The sequence below is a fragment of the Tamandua tetradactyla genome, chromosome 9 (genome assembly GCF_023851605.1).
Source record: "Tamandua tetradactyla isolate mTamTet1 chromosome 9, mTamTet1.pri, whole genome shotgun sequence".
NCBI lineage: Eukaryota > Metazoa > Chordata > Mammalia > Pilosa > Myrmecophagidae > Tamandua > Tamandua tetradactyla.
Window position 1 is genome coordinate 63,769,730 of NC_135335.1, and position 20,419 is coordinate 63,790,148.

Sequence of the window (20,419 nt, forward strand, 5' to 3'; positions counted from 1 at the left end):
TTTTAATGCATATGTTTCACTCATCTGTAGATAAAAGGAGCAGCAGACACAAGGTGTTCACAATCATACAGTTACATTGCGAAAGCTATATCATTATATAGTCATCTTCAAGAAACATGGCTGCTGAAACACAGCTCTACATTTTCAGGTAGTTCCCTCCAGCTTCTCCATTAGACCTTAACTAAAAAGGTGATATCTATTTAATGGTAAGAATAACCTCCAGGATAACCTCTCAACTCTGTTTGGAATCTCTCAGTCATTGACATTTTGTTTTGTCTCATTTTGCTCTCCCCCCTTTTGGTTGAGAAGATTTTCTCAATCTCTTGGTGCTGAGTCCCAGCTCATTCTAGGATTTCGTACCACATTGCCAGGAAGGTCTACACCCCTGGGAATCATGTCCCACCTAGAGAGGGGGAGGGCAGTGGGTTTGAACAAGTTAGTTTTTAAATCTTTAATTTTTTTAGTAATCAGTTCATCGCAGAGCTGTGGTTGCCTGGCATCTCCTGGACAAGCCCTAGGGGTAACTTGTAAAAATGATGGGGTCCTGTTTTAAGAAGTGGTAGGTCAGACCAGATTGAGTTGACTTTTCTTGAAACTCCCTCGCTGCTCCTATCAGCAAGTCTGCTGTGCTGCATCCTCTACCCACCCCAGTCCCCAACATTTAATACTTAAACTGTGTCCATTTGTTGCTCTCAGCTGGGCTAATCGTCACTAACTTCTTTGAGAACCAAGACGTGATTGATGGCGAGGCCAGAAATGCTTAGTGAATTGAGAAGTGAACCTATTCCACAGTCCTTCTGTCTGCCTGATGGTGTGACAGTGTTTGAATCTGGGGGCCAGGGATTGGCTTGTATGTGGGGACATTTTGTCTATGAACCTCTCTGGAATTAAAGGCAAAATTTTATGTTTTTGTGTTTATTGGGCTCAAGGTTCTGTTGAAAGCTGTGGATTCTCAAAGAGGGTATGAACAAAAAGGAAGTGTTAAACCATTGTTTTTGAGTTTTGCTGAATATACTGATGCACGGATGTATTTTCTGCTCTACGTCATGCCTTCCAGCTGCTGTGGGATGTGTTAGGGTATGTTTGTGGGGGTAGCAAGTACTCCCTCGTGTCCCTGTCCCCACCCTGCTCGAGGGCCTGCTCCACGGTCCACTCTGGAGCCGGGATGTCTCTGAGAATCAAACTTCATTGTTGAGCATGGTATAGTACCTCTGAAAGCCACATGGGTTAGTGTGAGCTGGTCATGGGAAGCCACTTTTGGAAACGGGGTGGAATTTTGGTCTGGGTGCCAGTATTTTCCTTCATTTGGTGTGTTATTAACCCACCTTTACAGCTGACATGTGGTGGGTAAAAACTGGGTGGAGTGGTCTTTGTTTTTCCTGTGCCTGTGTGGAAAGGTGTGTTGGTTTTGCATTGGTTAACTACTGTCTAATACTGCCTGGGCCTGGAGTCTTGTGGGACACACCAAGTTAAGTGTGAACTGCAGAGTTGAATTCCAGAGAACTGAACAAAGCCATACTAATTTTTAGTTCATTTAGATACAAAGGGGGAACTTTGGCACAAAGGCTCATAATAGTGAATAATTAAAATTCTGTCTTAGCTTTGCATATACATAGAATTGAATTTTTTCTATTATATGTTTATTTGAATCAGAAATTGGAAAATTGACTTTACAGAGGTGTCTTCAGTTTCACTGAACTCTATTTTTAGCTTACAGTTCTTTGTCTTGGGAATAGTATAATTTTGTTTACATAAAGTAAGCATTTTAAAGAAGTTTAAAAAAATTTGTTATATGGGTCTTTGGAGCAAGAGGGTATCAGTTATAATTTAGTATGCAACATCATGCTAAATCTTACTTTTTTTTAAAAAAGAACTATTATTTTTATTTTTTGAGCAGTTGGTTGTCATTATATTAAATTTATGAAATTTTATTTTGGCTGTGAAAGTCTTCCTTTCTGACCATATTGATTCTACTTCATTGCTTAAACTTAAAACTTATCCTCTCCCCAAGGAGATAAAACTTTGAAATCATTTTAAGGATGACCTTTAATAAAGGCCATATTACAGTTTCATATGGCCTTAGTGGCCATGGAAATTAGTAAATACTCTTATACAGAATCTGAATGAAGTCCAATAATAGTTATAGTCATTTTAATGTAATCTGGGCCTCCTATTCCATTCAGTTTCTGCTTTTCTTCTTTTACATATCCTGAATCACTGTTTTTTTTAATTTCCAATAATCTCCTTTTCTGCTTCTGTCTTCTCTTTGAATTCAGTTTAGCCATTTGTTTCTTTGCTGTTGCCTTTCTATTGGCCTTTGCAGGCATTTGTATTTGATGCTGTACTGATAAATGACTGTTTAGAGGACCTTCTCTGGTTACTGATGTTGCTACTGTGTGCACGTCATCTTTTAGTGTAAGAAGGAAGAGGACAGCAGTGAGGCCAAACATATGTGCAGGGGAACCGTGGAATTTGCCTTATGTAGCAAATTTTTAGAGAATTCACCTGAAGTCTGATTTTTAAAGACAAATGGCCAAGTAGCTCTTGTCCAGTCCTTTCATTTTGAAGATGAGGAAACTGAGGCCAAGATTTGGGGAGTGGCTTGCTCAAAGACATGCTTCTGACCATAAAATGAAAGTGATCCATGTACATGCCTATTTTACAGGATCAGAATTTTTCTCTTATTTATAAAGCTACAAAGGAGGCTGAAAGATGTTAAATTTGCATGAGAACTAATACATTTAGTCACTTTTTATGTCAGGTTTTTGGTGCATAGTATCTGTGAATCTGGTTTCTGTTGGCTTTCAACTCTGAATCAGAACTCGAAGAGTGACGTCACATCTTTTACTTGAAATCTTCCTGGAGTTGGAGCACATGGGAAGTACCCTTTCCCTAATATTGATCGCTACTCCACTACATTAAAAACAAAACAGAACATGTACACACACAAGTACACACTCACATCTTGAGCAAGCAACCAAAAAGGAATAAGAAAGAGTCATTGAATTGTTACTAATACTCTGTATCAGTGAATAAAGTGTGAGAATTAATACGAAGAGCTGACTTGGAGTGCTTAGAATTTTACAGGTGTCAGTTTCTTCCTCACAACAATCCTATCAGGTGAATACTGTTGCTTCCCTTGTTATAGGTGGGGCAACTGAAAGATATAGTTAACTTTAGTTACAATGTCATACATATAGTTAGTAGGGTTGGAGTGTGGAGTAAGTTCTGTGAGCTCTTCAGCCAGAGCAAATTCCGGGTGTAAAAGCACGGGCTAGTGTTGGTCAAATGTTTGGCTACAGTGTGGGCTGTATATAGAGAAAACATGGTGTAAAGGCTGGAGCAGTGACTGAGGTCCAGATTATTACACTTTAGTTTCTGTATGTTTGGGAGCTGTTGAAAGTTTCAGCAAGAGAGGGTGGGAGAAACAAGTTAGATTGCCACCTCCATCTGATTTTCTTGACACTCCCTTCTCTCTTTCTTCCTGTCACCTCTTTCTTTTCCCCCCAACTGAGGCCATATTCTAGGAGATGTGGTGATAAGGAAATTGGGAGTAGTGGCATCTCAGGCTTTGACTTGCATTTTTTTTTTTTTTTTTAGCCTGGCACCTCCTTATTGTATCTGGAACTTCCTGCCTTCTGTGAAGAAGAGAGGGAGTTGAAGGAATTGGGGGTCTGATTTTGCTTTTGTTTTCAGCTCTGTGTGTTATCCTTATCCTTTGAAGTACTTGGTACCTCCAGTTCCTGAGCCTTGCTAGGTTTACTGGCTTGCCCTCTAGCAAATTTTCCTCCGTTGACATTGAAGTGTCCCTTTCTTTTGTAATTTGCTACTCCTTTATCCACTTTCTGATTGTTTGGAATTGCACATGTCTTCTGATTTCAGCAAAGCTATAGTTGCTGTTTACTTTTCCCATCATAGGCATTTTTGGGGTGAATCTTGAGGGGAGAAGGGACATCTTAAAACCAGAAGTCCCATTCTTGAATTTTTTCTAGCACCTAATTGGCCTTTCTCCCTCTCCAGCCACTAGGTATGTTCTTGTTAAATCAGTAATTGAGACCAGCGACTCTAAACTTGAGGAAACTATGTAATGAGTAAGAAGTCATGAATAGTAGTGGTGGCATTTAAAAAGGAAGGGCCTGGTGTAGGAGAAAATTAGTGGCTAATTGAAAGAACTTGTGACTGTGGGCAAGTGAAGTCTAGAGAACGTTTTCAGCTTTGGTGTCTTAAAGTAGTTGATGCTCTCTTGTGCTTGTTTTTCGGACTATTTAGTGTTAGTATTTTTAGAGTATTAGAAAATTTGCTTGTGACATATTATAAAACTTCATTGGCAATTGGCCTGCATCCCTATATAAACGCTTTTATTAGTACTATTTCCATTCTTGGAACTTGGTAGAACCATCTCAGAAACTTCACTAATAAGGCTGTGTGCTAAGATACACATAGACACACACAAATATATAGTTTATATATATATATGTATATAGTTGAGGTATTAATAGAGGTTACAATTAAAATGATTTCAGCCACATCAGGTAAAGTGACGTAAAATATCTCACTGAAAGTAAGAAATACTGAAGTGTTTTATCAGATTGTCATCATTTGTGAAAAACATTAAAATTTTGGTATCTTAGGATTTTTTTTTAACAGGCGCTCCCTCTTTCCTCCCACCCCATCCCAGATAACCTCTAATCTGCATTCTACCTTTGCAAATTTGCTATTTCTAGTTACCTCTTAAAAGTGGTATATAATATTTGTGGTTATGTGCTTTGCTTATTTCACTAAACATAATGTTTTCAAGTTCTTCCATGATGCAGAATGTCTCCTATAACATCTTTCACTCTTACTTCGTTTATCCGTTCATTTGTTAGTGGACACTTCGGTTGTTTTCACCTTTTGGCTATGTACATAATGCTGCTATAAACATCGGTGTCCATGTATCTCTTTGAGATTCTGGTATTACCTTCGTTGTGTATATACCTAAAACTGGAATGGTCAGGTTATATGGTAATTCAAAAACTTTTTGAGGAACTGCCATACTGCTTTCCACAGTGCTGCTCCATTTTAAATCCCCACCAACAATGTACTGCAATTCCAATTTTTCTGCATCTTCTTCAACAGTTATTTTTCATTTTTAAAAACAATAGCCAGCTCAGTTCCTGTGCCTGCCCATTAAAAAAAAAACAACCAAAAACAGTAGTCATCCTTGTGGGTGTGAGGTGGTATCTCATGGTTTTAATTTGTATTTCCCTTAACGGCTCATGCTGTTGAGTATCTTTTTGGTCACTTGTATGTCTTCTTTGGAGAAATGTCTATTCAAGTCCTTTGCCCACGTTAAAATTGGGTTGTCTTTTTTGTTGTTGCTTTGTAAAATTCTTTTATATATTCAGGTTATTATACCTTTGTACATTTTTTAGAAACAGCTATGTACAGTGATAAGAGGGAAAATGCCAGTGTAACAAATTTTTGAAATGTCTAATTTGGTGTGATTTCAGTGAGGAGGACATGTATCGTGCTGCGGATGAAATAGAAAAGGAGAAAGAATTACTAATACATGAAAGAGGGTCATCAGGTATGTTTGGAATTGTTTTCTTCATAGTATTCCTATTGTTATAGCAGAAAATGCAGTAAAATTGTTGTATCCATTATCATAAAATAAAATATTGAGGTGTGCTTCCTATGAGGCATTTTTAATGTTTATGATCTTATCACCGTCAGATTATTCATTTTACTGAATATGTTGGAGGAAGAGTGTTTCCTGAGGTTTTAAAATTTTAATGCAAGAATTTCTCCTGCATTTTTTCTGGTCATACCATTTTTACACCTGTGAGAAATGTCCTGTTTAATCTCTTGCTACTTTATCTCTCAGTTCTTGATTTCCTTAAATCCTTAGATGGAAAGTTTGTATTGGAAGATAGTATTTCATTTCAGATTGAAGGACTTGTTGAGAAACTGGTTCTCTGCTTCTTTGCATGCAGATGGTGTATGAATCAGGCTAACTTAGAAGAATAGGAATCAACATGGGATTGATGGCACTAATTCATCGTTTCTGGATTTTATGTCCATGTTTGTTCTCCCTTATGCCTGCCCTTCTGACCCTTATCAGGACCTATTGCTGCTGGGCTTACTGCTGGCCTCTTCCATTGCAGGCATGGCCAGTAGGGTTGTATGGGGAGAGGCACATTCTTCTTACTAGCCTCATGCTAGTAAGAGCTTGCTGATAGGAGCAAAAGGAGATGCTCGATTTTGGTGATTCTCCATAGATAATTCAGAAATGGCATTTTCTCTCTCATTACCTGTGTAATAAATGTGCTCTGGTTTGTTTTGAGAACTAGCTTCTGTTTACTTGATGATTAACAAAAGCATTATCATACATGTAATTAGGGACAAATAGTTTCTGAGTTTTCCTCACTAGGAATTGATAAGATATTTAATTGTGATAGCCAAAGAAGATGTTCTTTATAGTGGTCTGGTCTGGGTGTGTACCCTGGGTCACATCAGAGGATGCTCAGTCTCTACTGCTGCAGTTGCTCAGAATTTGCTTAGAATCCAGAATATTTGTTCGTCGTATTCTTAAGGAGAAAGTAGTGATTCAGCTGTTACTATTGCTGTATTTGAAGGTACCTCTTGTTTGTTTCTCTTTCCGTAGCTTTTATGTGTTACAGCATTGTAGCCCTATGTGAGTTTTTGGCTTTTTAGTAGGACCTGTAACTGAGATTAGAATTAATCCTTTAACAGATCTGCCCTGTAACTACTTGTTGAAGAGTGCGTTGAAAACTGTTGCTTTTTTCTTTCTTTGCTTTGTATGTATGTTGTATTATACAATAAAAAAGTTTAAAAAGAAAAAAAGAATCCCTTAACATTCCTTTTTTTGTATTGTAGTCCTTTTGGATTCATTGTCTTTCCTGAATTACATCCTTTGGAAGTTCCTTGCAAGAAGGGTTTGCCACTAGTAAACTGTCTGAAGATTTAATTATTTCATTTTCTTTCTTGAATAACTCCAAATGAACAATTAGTTTCTCCTTTTTGGGGGGAAGATTTTATTTCAGTATCTTCAGGTTTCTGTTGAAAATGTTTAGTCTTCGGTAGATAACCTCTTTTCTGTCTTCTCTGGCTTTGGTGTTCTGCAGTTTCTTTTTGACATAAGTATGGATTTTTTTCTTCACATATTGCTTGGGATTTTTTTTTCTTGAATTGAGAATGCATACTTTTAATTCTGGAAAAGTCTCAGTAATTATCATTTTGAGTATTGCCTTTTTCCTATTCTATTTTCTCCCTCTAGAACTCTTTTTAGATATTTATTGGCCCTCATTCAGTCATCTAAGGATACCTTTAGCCACATATTTTTTCATATATTTTGTCAGCTTTTTAGTTTCTTTTTGTTTTCTGGGCAGTTTCTTCTGATGTTTTCTTTTTCCATTTTAGAAAAGCTCTGATTTCCTTCCAAACTTGCCTTGTTTCTTTTGAAAAAGTGTATTGCTCTTTGCTCATGATTTTTATTCCCTTTTATTTCTGTAAGCATACTCTTCTGTATCTGATAATTCTATTATCTGAAAATCTGGGAATCTCTTAATTATGCCATTGCTGTTTTTGCCTGATTTCTTGTTGCTTCAAATATGGAATTGTAAGCTCAGTTTTTGCTTCTGCTTTTCTAGGTAAAGCCTGTGCAGCCTGGCTTGAAGGCGAGAGAATGTGACTCTTTTGGCCAGGCACCCCAGATATCACCAACCTTGTGCTACTTTATGTTCATTTCTAGACTTGAGTTACTGGGGTCTTGTAAGTAGTCTAAAATCATACCTTGCCCCATAGTTAGGAATTCTTAGGGACATTGCCATTCACCCCAAGGCAGGGCCAGATGAGATAGAAAAGTTTTCTTATCTCCTCTTTTTGTTGGTGAAGAGACTTTTTTTTCACCTAAGCCAGGGGTCAACAAACTCTGCTTATGGGTCAAATCTCACCCACTGCCTGGTTTTGTAAATTAGGTTTTATTGGAACTTAGTCATTTACATATTGTCTTTGGCGGCTTTTGCACTATATTGGCACAGCTAAGTAGTTGCTGGAGAGATCTTATGACCCTTAATGTTTAAATTATTTACCATCTATTCTCTTGTAGAAAAAAGTTTCCTATCTCTATCTACCCTTTCTGACTGGGGTTTTAGCTTTCTGTAGGTGTCTCAGTTTTAGCTCCCTACCTTCCAAGGGTCTGAGTCCTCCATTTGGTGGTTAAGGACCAAATCTCTTGATTATTTTAGCTCCTGTAGTCTGCTTTTTTTTTTTTTTTGGTCATTCCTTTCTGGAAACAGCAATAAAAATCTGTGCTTTCTGCAATTAAACAGAAAAAAAGAACTATTGTGAACTGTCAGTGGCTTGAAGTCAGGCTCTGCGTTGTCTTAATTCCTATCTGCTAGCCTCATGTGCGGCATGCAGTAGCTGTTGGAGTCCTCCTCCCAAGGAAGAGTAGCAGAATGGGGATTTAAGAGTCATGTCATTGATAATAGCTGTGCAAATACCTAATTTCCCCATCCCTCACTCTCATTCAGGCCTCTGATTCAACATTGGACTGTAGACTGTGGTTTGAACTCTTGCCTGTGTGGGACCTCTTGTGTCTTTGCCACAGTTCTGAGATAGGGGAATAGGGTGCTATCTTGGGGTGCACAGGAATGCAAATGAGGAGAGCAGGGAAGTCTGGACTTCCTTCCTGAACTGGAAACAAGAGAATAGGCTCATATTATGCCTTGTGGGAGAATGTAGCCCGATAAATGATGTGGACTCTGGATATTTGTATTTTCTTGTGCTTTGTGGGGAGGTGGGTGGAAAGGCAGAGTCAAGGGAACACTTGCCTCCATTAAATAGGCTCAAAAGATATTTTTTGAATTTAAAAAACAAGGGATCTTTATTTGAGGATTAGCTGTGCAGCATTGGTATTTGTGGTCTCTGTATATTATACATTCTTCAGGAGATTGTTTCACTTTTAAACCAGTCGTGACTTACACCACAGATAAATGTATCTGTTATTTGTTATTTTCCCTTTTATATAAAAGGCTTATTTGCTTTATAAAATGATTCACAATGAGATTTTAGAATACAGTCTTACAGTTTACTAAAAGTTAAAAAAAAGAAGAAAGACAAGATTTGCTTTACCTAAATTCAAGGAGAGTTGAGGGTTTCCTTCCTCCAGTGTACTCCTCTAGCACCTTGGCTTAGTCATCCCAGCATCCATCACATTCTAGATGTAATTAACTTTGTTCTTTAGTAGTCAGTAAAACCATTCAGAGCAGAGCCTGTGTCTTCGTCATCCTCCTATTCCCAGTTTCTAGCTCAGTGCTTAGCACCTGTTGATTAAATTGAATATAAGATTACCATTTTATGTACAACTTCCTCAGGAGTAAATATGTTGTAAGCTACATCTGTGTTTATCTACACTGATTACATCACTTAACATCTATCTCTTCAGTTATTTAAAGAGGAAGATGTTCCTGGGAATTTAGCTTACTTTCTTTCTAAAACATACAAACATACACATTTGCGTGCATTCACGTATTCCACAAAACCAAACCCCAAACCTTATAAATAAGGAAAATCTAAAGTCTTTTTTTTTTAACTGTATTTGTTTGACTGTAAGTTATATTTGTATTTCCTAGGGATGTATCATTAGAGTCAAATAAGGTCTTTGGTTTAACTAATGTTGAAAGCTCTGTTAGTTTCTGTTTTTTTATTGACAACTTACAGCCTTTTAGAATTGGGGCAAGATATAAATAAAGACAAATAGTTTTGGTATAGTATCTCTTTGTATAAAGAATCAACAAAACTAATTACAAATTGGCACACATTTTTCTCATAGCTCAGATTATTGTGTTTTTAATTTGATAAGAAAAATATTCACAGACATCTACGTATTAGTACATTCACCTGAGAATGTAGCTGAAAACAAAACAAAGCCCCTGCCCTCAATGAGCTTGTATTATGTGGGGACTGAGGTTTTGTGTTTTGGGTGGGGGGCAGAAAAATGAACATGTCAGGTGCTGATAAGCCTTGTAAAGAAAAACCAAGTAGCACAAGGGTAATAGAGCGAGGGTTGTGATAATTGTGCTAATGGGGATATCAGGTGATGTTTGAGTAGAGGCCTACATGGAGTGAGTGAGCAGCCCTGCAGGTATCTGGGGCAGAGTATACTGGATGTATCAGAGGAGTATCAGGGAAAGCTACAGGGGGGTGGGAGGAGCATCAGGGTGAGAGTGGTGGCAGCTGAGACCAAAGATGTAGCAGAAAAACCAGGTCAGGAGGGCCCTGTAGGTAAGGACATTTTGCTGGGTAGGAGAGCTTGGAGTCCAGGAGTGATGTATATCATTTGGCTAATGTTTTAAATGGCTCACCTTGACTACCATGTGAAGGATGGTCTGTAGGTTGTAGTGCCAAGGGGGACTCCATGGGAGATGTCCTCTCTCTTGTGGTTATCTAGGAGCAAGGACATGATGGTATGGATGGACCAGGGTGGGAGGTAGTGGTGGGATTCTAGATTTTTGGGGAAGAAGTAAGAGAGAATGTGAGTAGTAAAGGTGACCCCTACCCCCCCACCCCCAAATAAAGCAGTATTTTTGTACTCATTATGCTCTGTTTCCTTATTTTCCTGATATTTTTTATTTCTTAACAGAACCCAGATTAAGTATAGCTCCTGAAATGGATATTATGGACTACTGCAAAAAAGAATGGAGGGGTAACACACAAAAAGCAACATGCATGAAAAAGGTATGCCAAATATTATATGCACATATTTCAGGACTTTTGAATAGTCTATCATTAGTTATTATTTTTAATCCGTTTATATTTTTAGAAGGTAGTTAGTTATGGCAACTGCTGTTAGATTTTGTAAATATTGGTGTTCTAATTTTAGAGATAAGGAAACAGACCCCAAAGATAAGGAACTTATTTAGAGTCACAGTATTAATATAGAATCAGCATCTGTTTTCATTAAGTTTCTGAAAAACATGTAAATGACTTGCTGTTCAGAGTTGGGCTAGCCATTAGTTTTTCTGTCAGGGTCGTTTGGGAATGCTTTGATTGACTTGGTGTTTTAAAGCCGCACAGATGAGGACTGGAGTTGTTCCTGGGACTGGCTGATTCTACACCCATTCTGGGTTTGGATATGCACTTTTCAGTCCTAGAGACCTAGAACCCTACTAGACTCCCTCTGCAGAGGGCTCTGAAACCTTCTCCCTTGTACTTTTCAGTCCTGGGGTCCTAGAATCCTACTAGACTCCCTCTGCAGAGGGCTCTGAAACCTGCTCCCTTTCTTTAGGGTGTCTAAGGAACTATGCCTTCCCAATCCCATTGCACAGATTGGTGACCCCAAGGTTGTCTCCAAGGCTAAAGGACAACATTGGGATTCCTACAGTATGGGGCTAGCTGTGACTTTGGGCTGGTTCAATTAAAGTAGAACAAGTATTAGTTGCTCAGGTCAAGCACCTTGACTTCCGTTAGACAGCAAGTCCTTGAGGTTCTAATGCCTTCAAAATATATCCTGAATCCAACATTCCTTATTATGTAGAACCATGTGAAATTGTTACTATGTGACCATTTTTTATTTACAAAGATGGCAGTTTCAATTTACTACTTCCATCACCTTTTACAGTCTCTAGGTTATATACCCTTTGCTCATTTTTCTGTTGGGATTATTTATATTGTGAATTATGCACTTAAGAGACGTATAGGAGATACGGACCTGCTGTATTTTATAAAATATTTTTCAATGTTTAGTTTTTTTAGTTGTTTACAATTTTGTGTATTTTAATGCTTGAATACATTTTTTCTTTTCTTTAAAGCTCATTTTTGCAAAAACCATTGCATTTTTCAGCAGTCACCTGACCTGACTATGCCTGAAATGGGCTGACCTTAGTCAGAATGTAAGCTGCCTCTTCTAAAACTCAAAGAGCAAATGCCATCTCTGCTCCCTGCAAGTCTCATATGTAGACTTTTTGTATCAATAGGCACTTCTTTGAGAATGTAATCTTGAAATACCTGGACTTTTAGTTCCTGCTAGAGATTAAGAACATTTTATATTTGGCTGAATATGCTAATCAGCCATTTTTAAAAAAGATTTTATAGCCTCTGGCCTTGTGTCAATATAGAATTCCAGGAAACCCAAGAATGAAAACTATATTTTCTCATCTTTGCTAGAAATTCTTTCACTGACTTGTAATTTTATCACTTTAATAGTTGATGTCTTAGAAACTGTAATCAGAGGTGTCTGCTGAGTTATACAAATATTCCCTATTTAGGAACTCATGCTAAAATTGTTCCTTTATGGATTTCATTCCAGGGAAAGATTGACCTTGCAGTTGGACTCTTTCAGTTACCAAATAATCAAGCTTTTTGCCTTAGAAAAGCTCCATGTCTGGACCCACATGTATGAGAACATTGCAGATACCTGATAGCAGCTTTGATCTCGTTTCTTAGATATGTATTTTATATATATTCTTTGTTTTGGATATTCTTTTAGAAGAAAGTGTATAAATCCAAATTGAGAAAGTTTGATTTACCTCTGAAATAGCACAAGTAATCTGCATTTGGAAAGGTGCAGTTGCAGTTAATTTAGCCATCGTATGTCCTCAGGTAGTACAGGCCAACTACAGAGAAGAGTTGTCTATCTCTTCTCTCTCTATCAGACATGATCCCTGCTCGATAGGCCCTTAAAGTTCCAGCAGTTGAATCACTAAATAAAAATGCTGCTCTCAAAATGTTATTATTAGAAAGAAGTGCTGTAGGAACCTTATGCTATTATATTCACTTAGAACACCAGCCGATAGCTTGAACTGAGCAGAGCCCGGATGGCCAGTGTGGTTGTCTCAGGTGCCTGCGGACCTGAGTCCTTAGGATTTCCTAGTGCCATTTTGTGCATCTGCTTCAAAGTTGTCCATTTGGGTGGTTATTATTATTTTTTTTAATTTAATTTTATTTTTTTACATGGGCAGGCACCAGGAATCGAACCTGGGTCCTCTGGCATGGCAGGCAAGCATTCTTGCCTGCTGAGCCACTGTGACCCGCCCTGGATGGTTATTTTGAGTGACTGAGGATGTCATTGAACATTTTCATTTCCTAGTTTCACTTTTGGACTGAGTAAGAATGACATTTCAGTCCACTTTTTCTTTTTTAAAGTCTACCAGAATTCATCCAGACATGTCCTAGTATGAAAACTTTTTTGATATACCATGAAAACTTGAGATTTTTGTATCTTTTTAATATGGATATATTGACTTACAACACTTCTGTCTCCCTTTCTACCTTTTCATTAAAGCAGTTAAGGTCTATTAAACTCCGATTATACCCTTCAGAATGTTGTTTGTATCAAGTGAGTGTTATAACAGTTGCTTAGAAACGAGTGTATATCTCCAGTTTGGGGGGAGGCAGATGTTTTTAGTAATACTTGGTTTGTTGTTTTATGTGTCTTAAGCTATTGTGTAGGTGATGTATGCTGATAGTTTCATAGTGTTAACACTTGATTATCCTCTTAATGAGCAAAAAAGGAATTTGAATGTCTCCCATGAAGGATTCATCAATCATGTTTCCATTTTTTCCAGTGATGTGGGGCAGATTTTTTTCCACAAGAATGAAACTCTGTACCATCTGAAGTCAGTAATGACCATTTTGGACTTTTATATTTTTACATAGGGCTATGAGGAAGTTTCTCAGAAATTCACCTCCATAAGGCGAGTCCGTGGTGATAATTACTGTGCGCTGAGGGCCACGTTGTTCCAGGCGATGAGCCAGCTGGCTGAGCTGCCCCCCTGGCTGCAGGACCCCGAGCTAATGCTGGTACGCTGCTGCTGCAGGTTTGAGTCTGCAGTGTTTTGACTGGTTTTTGTGAAACGAATTCCCCTTTCTGCCATGCTGCTTGCTGGTGTCATCTGTAATGTGATGTCAGTATGTAGGTATACTCAGGTTTGTGTGGCTAGGATGATTTCACATGGTGAAGTGACCAAAAATAATTGATATTTCCCAGGTGAGAAAATGATAAAACTTAATTGGGCAGTTCAGCTGAATTAGAGAGCAGATGTTTAGAGTTTGTAAAAAGCAGTCTGTACTGCCAGCAATAAAGTTTTGGCCACTTCTCAGGAAAAAAAAAATAAAGCAGTCTGAAAAGTCCTTTTGAGCAGTCGACTTCAATTTTTTTTTTTTTTATTAATTAAAGAAAAAAAAGAAATTAACACAACATTTAGAAATCATTCCATTCTACATATGCAATCAGTAATTCTTAACATCATCACATAGATGCATGATCATCATTTCTTAGTACATTTGCATCGATTTAGGAAAAGAGCTAGCAAAACGACAGAAAAAGATATAGAATGTTAATATAGAGAAAAAAATAAAAATAATCATAGAAAAAAAAAGGACACAAACAGACAAACAAAAAAAAACCTATAGCTCAGATGCAGCTTCATTTAGTGTTTTAACATGATTGCTTTACAATTAGGTATTATTGTGCTGTCCATTTTTGAGTTTTTGTATCTAGTCCTGTTGCACAGTCTGTATCCCTTTAGCTCCAATTACCCATTATCTTACAATTGACTTCAATTTTGGTAAATCAAGTAGGCCATCTGTTTTTACTCTTTGAGAACCTGCCAGAGTTTTAAAACATACATTTCCTTAATTCTAGTTGCAAATAAAAAAAAATAAGTAGTACCTTAGGCATAGTTTTGGTATTGGCTGAAAAGGTGGTTGACTGAACAGCAGTGATGGGAGAGAGATAATTAAGGTCACTCTGAGAGACTTTCCAGGGACTGTGTCCCATTGTTTTAAGTCTGCAACTTGGTGATATACTGGGAAGTCATGTATCCTGTATCCATGAGAAAGATAAGACAGGGTTACATAATAAATTGAATGATAGAATGTCCCAAAAGATTTTGGTGGGCAGGAGTAATTGGTCAGAACTGACAATACAACATTAATTAGAAGAAAAGCTAAAGTCCTTTGCCTAAATTAAAAGGTAAATGGTGAAAGTGCTGACTGAGGAAAATCTGCCTTCACAGCAATTTAGAGGAGAAAAAAAAAGTAGACCTCAGGATTTTAATTGCTTGCAAGCCAAAATGAGCCTGCCTGGAATCTGATGCCCAGTCATGACAATGCAGCGTTCCTAAAGCACTGATGTCTGAAATGCTGGCAGTTAACAGTCCCAGCTTGAACTGGGGTGGGCAGATCCCATCTAGAGGACTGAGGTCAGATCTGTGTCTGCGTCCTCAGTAGCCAATGAGAGTGGGACCAACATAATTCATCTTATTTTTGGCAATGGTTGAAGGAGCATATTTCCCTGGAGAAAAGAAGACTTTTAGAGGAAACTTATTGCTAGATAGGCTATTTTGATGTCTGTTAAGTGTATCACATGGCTCTGTAGGGCAAAACCATGACTGGTAGGTGAAAGAGTCCACCTTCTTTCTACTGTGATTATCCATTTTATAAACCAGCATAGGATCAACACACTTGTGTAAACTGTCAAAACTTGTCTGTGAAAGTTATTTTCTTCTAAGTAAAGATTCTGTGTCATCTTCAGCAGATTTCTCAGTATTTAACTTATTTTCTTGATATAGAGGCAAAAGAATTTGATATGCTAGGCTATTTTCTCCTTTGCAAATCATGACATTTATTAGTAGTGAACTAGACCCAGGTCTGCATGCCCCAGAAGTGGGGGAAACTGCATCTCCAGATACTGTGATATAGCTCTGTAAGAGTTAATGCATATGCTTAAGACTTGTAAATCAAGTGAATATGTAATGCTGTTACCTCAAAAAAAGAAAGTATTATAGTCAATAGGAAAATCAGTGTGCCCTTTCCTATCCATCATTCTAGTATATCAGAATAACATGTAGTAAGTAAAATCCTATTTGTTGTTAGTATAAGTTATTTGTTAGAATAAGTGTTTATTGGACCAGACCCTCAGTAACCCTTCTGAAAATGGATGTCTTATTTTACCGTGTTTCTTAGTCCTTCTAAAATGCCAAGGGCTCTTTTCGTCAGCAGCCTATATCCAGTAACATTCATGTGTCCTGGTCAGTTCATGGCACAAACACCTCTGATTATTGTGTGTCCATGGCCTTTATGAGCCCTGGGAGCATTGGGTGCCTCTGGAGCCACAAAGGGCTGCTCTCAGCAGGCAGGTCAGAGGGAATCTAGTTTGTGCATTCTTAGGGTCTCCTGAACTGGACTGGCTCTCCATGAACCCACCTACCTTCTGCTCTTGGGGTTGGATAGGTCATGGGAAAGCTAAGTTTGTGTGGGAATCTGTAAATCCAGAACTAACCTCGGCCCTCAGCTTGCAGGCCACAAAATCCCCCTTGACCTCTGGGAGATCCCAGAGAAGCCACATTTTGTCACTGAGAGATACATGCTACACCCCTGCATTTTTTTTTTTGGTTGAGAAATCTTCACACGTACAGTCCATCCATAGTGTGTAATCCTTGGCTCACAGTATCATCACACAGTTGTGTATTCATCACCATGATCATTTTTAGACCATTCGCATCACTTCAGAAAAGGAAATGAGAAAAAAGAAAAACTCATACATTCCCATACCCCTTTCCCTTCCTTCTTTGACCACTAGTGTTTGAAGTTACCCAATTTCTTTTTACCCGTTATCCCCCCATTATTTTTTAGCCTTATTTTTTTTACTCTTCTGTCTACATTCTGGATAAAAAGAACATCAGATGCAAGGTTTTCACAATCCATACCGTCACATTATAAAATCTATATAGTTGTACAGTCGTCTTCAAGAATCAAGGCTACTGGAACACAGTTCAACAGTTTCAGGTACTTCCCTCCAGCCAATACACCATAAACTCCAATACACCATAAACTATGAAGGGATGTTTATATAGCACATAAGAATAACCTCCAGGATAACCTCTCAACTCTGTTTAAAATCTCTCAGCCACTGAAACTTTTGTCTCATTTCTCTCTTCCTTCTTTTGGTCAAGAAGGCTTTCTCAGTCCTTTGATATCGGGCCCCAGCTCATCCCCGGAGTTCTTTCCCACGTTGCCAGGGAGATTTATACCCCTGGGCGTCATGTCCCATGTGGGGGTGGGGGGTGGGAGAGCAGTGAGTTCATGTGCTGAGTAGAGAGAGAGGCCACATCTGAACAAAAAAAGGAGGTTCTCTAGGGGTGTCTCTCAGGCATAATGTTTTTTATTATTATTTATTTATTTATTTTTTATTAAAAAAAAATTAGCTAACAACATTTAGAAATCATTCCATTCTACATATGCAATCAGTAATTCTTAATATCATCACATAGATGTATGATCATCATTTCTTAGTACATTTGCATCGATTTAGAAAAAATAGCAAGACAACAGAAAAAGAAATAAAATGATAATATAGAGAAAAAATAAAAATAAAAAATACAAAAAATATATATAAAAAAACAAAAACAAACAAAAAAAACTATAGCTCAAATGCAGCTTCATTCAGTGTTTTAACATAATTACATTACAATTAGGTAGTATTGTGCTGTCCATTTTTGAGTTTTTGTATCTAGTCCTGTTGCACAGTCTGTATCCCTTCAGCTCCAATTACCCATTATCTTACCCTATTTCTAACTCCTGATGGTCTCTGTTACCAATGACATATTCCAAGTTTATTCTCTAATGTCGGTTCACATCAGTGGGACCATACAGTATTTGTCCTTTAGTTTTTGGTTAGTCTCACTCAGCATAATGTTCTCTAGGTCCATCCATGTTATTACATGCTTCCTAAGTTTAGTCTGTCTTAAAGCTGCATAATATTCCATCGTATGTATATACCACAGTTTGTTTAGCCACTCATCTGTTGATGGACATTTTGGCTGTTTCCATCTCTTTGCAATTGTAAATAACGCTGCTATAAACATTGGTGTGCAAATGTCCGTTTGTGTCTTTGCCCTTAAGTCCTCTGAGTAGATACCTAGCAATGGTATTGCTGGGTCATATGGCAATTCTATATTCAGCTTTTTGAGGAACCGCCAAACTGCCTTCCACAGTGGTTGCACCATTTGACATTCCCACCAACAGTGGATAAGTGTGCCTCTTTCTCCGCATCCTCTCCAGCACTTGTCATTTTTTGTTTTGTTGATAATGGCCATTCTGGTGGGTGTGAGATGATATCTCATTGTGGTTTTGATTTGCATTTCTCTAATGGCCAGGGACATTGAGCATCTCTTCATGTGCCTTTTGGCCATTTGTATTTCCTCTTCTGAGAAGTGTCTGTTCAAGTCTTTTTCCCATTTTGTAATTGGGTTGGCTGTCTTTTTGTTGTTGAGTTGAACAATCTCTTTATAAATTCTGGATACTAGACCTTTATCTGATATGTCGTTTCCAAATATTGTCTCCCGTTGTGTAGGCTGTCTTTCTACTTTCTTGATGAAGTTCTTTGATGCACAAAGGTGTTTAATTTTGAGGAGCTCCCATTTATTTCTTTCTTTCTTCAGTGCTCTTGCTTTAGGTTTAAGGTCCATAAAACTGCCTCCAATTGTAAGATTCATAAGATATCTCCCTACATTTTCCTCTAACTGTTTTATGGTCTTAGATCTAATGTTTAGATCTTTGTCTCAGGCATAATTTTAAGTATTTGCAGGAATGAGTTTCATTGGGGCAAACCCCAAGATCTAGGGCTCAGCCTATTGAATTGGTTGTACCCACTGCTTGAGAGAATATCAGGGATTCCCCAGATGGGGAAGTTGAATATTTCTTCCTTTCTCCCCAATCCCCCAAGGGAACTTTGCAAATGCTTTTTTGTTCTCTGCCCAAATTACCCTGGGATATATGAGGACATCAAACTAACCTGTACAAACCAATAAGCTCTCACGCCCTATTCAAGAGTCCATGTAATTACGGTGTTCGTATAAACTGACCATAGATATTAAATTAGATAATGCGCTACCCAAAGTATAAATTTTACATCAAATGAACACCTCTTCTTTTGGTCTCACAAAGAAGTTGAAATTTTAAAATATGGACTATATCATCCTTGACCCTGTATTGTGATTTACCTTATCTTATCCAGATCAGCTTCCTTCATGTCTGTATTCGAAGTCTGATTTGCTTTTTCAACTTTTTAAAAAATTGTTGGTACATGTCCTTTTGCTAGGTTTGTCTGCTTCCCTTTGTAGATTGAGAGATGTCAATTTGCCATCTTTCTTCTCTCATAGAACGTAGTTGGTTTTCAGACATTAAAGGGAAACAGCAGAGCTTCACAGAGAGCCTTTCCCCTTAATCTGAACTCTTTGTGAGAATCTGCAGGCTTTCCTTTCTGCTCGTCATTAGCAACTTGTGTCTTGCTTTTTCCTGTCCAAGTGGTTGAGCTGGGTCCTTATTTGTCCTGCCTTGAGTTCAGCCTCCTCATCGCCTGTCTTCCTGCACCGACTTCTTATTTGTTGTTCTTGCTTCTGCCAAGCTCCATATCTCTGTGTTACATTGCAGTTGGATAATCTGACCTTGACTCTGACATTGAAGTGGTTTGATTTGGCTATTCCTAAACTTGAGCCAGCTCCTCAGTTTCTTTGAGGGGGTGTCCTTTAGAGCAGAACTTGGTTCACAAGTATGCTACTAGTTTTAAATAGTTTCTGGATGGGTGGGATGTTTTCTTAGAGTGGTATGAACTATACGTTGAAGAATTTGGAGATTTTTGCTATTTGCTGTACCTTTAATGATGACTTCAAGAATTATGGGCATTTGCTAGAGAAAACAGGGTGACTTAGTCCAGTCACCAGATGAAATTATATCCAAGCTAACTACCTACATTATTCTGAAATATTTCCTAACAGGAAATTCTTGCCTTAATTCTTTCTTATTCTTTTTTTTTTTTTAATTTTTTTATTAATCAAAAAAAAGAAAAGAAATTAACACAACATTTAGAAATCATTCCATTCTACAAATGCACTCAGTAATTCTTAGTATCATCACATAGATGTATGATCCTCATTTCTTAGTACATTTGCATCGATTTAGGAAAAGAACTAGCAAAACAGCAGAAAAAGATACAGAATGTTAATATAGAGAAGAGAATTAAAATAATAATACTAATAATATATATATATATAAAAAGGAAAAAGAAAAAAAACATAAACAAAAGATACAAACACACAAACAAACAAACAAAAAACCATATTTCAGGTGCAGCTTCATTCAGTGTTCCAACCTAGTTACATTACACTTAGGTATTATTGTGCTGTCCATTTTTGAGTTTTTGTATCTAGTCCTGTTGCACAGTCTGTATCCCTTCAGCTCCAATTACCCATTATCTTACCCTGTTTCTAACTCCTGCTGGTCTCTGTTACCAATGATATATTCCAAGCTGATTCTCGAATGTCGGTTCACATCAGTGGGACCTTACAGTATTTGTCCTTTAGTTTTGGGCTAGACTCACTCAGCATAATGTTCTCTAGGTCCATCCATGTTA

General features: G+C 37.8%; 1 protein-coding gene across 1 annotated transcript in view; it reads left to right on the forward strand.

The window, feature by feature from the left end:
- The window catches only part of OTULIN (OTU deubiquitinase with linear linkage specificity), a 39,877-nt gene that overhangs the window by 3,611 nt on the left and 15,847 nt on the right, over positions 1-20,419 (forward strand). Inside the window, exons 2-4 of the mRNA XM_077116872.1 lie at positions 5,493-5,569; positions 10,649-10,743; positions 13,663-13,806. Coding sequence (XP_076972987.1) covers positions 5,493-5,569; positions 10,649-10,743; positions 13,663-13,806 — 316 coding nt within the window. The remainder of the gene's footprint in view (positions 1-5,492; positions 5,570-10,648; positions 10,744-13,662; positions 13,807-20,419) is intronic.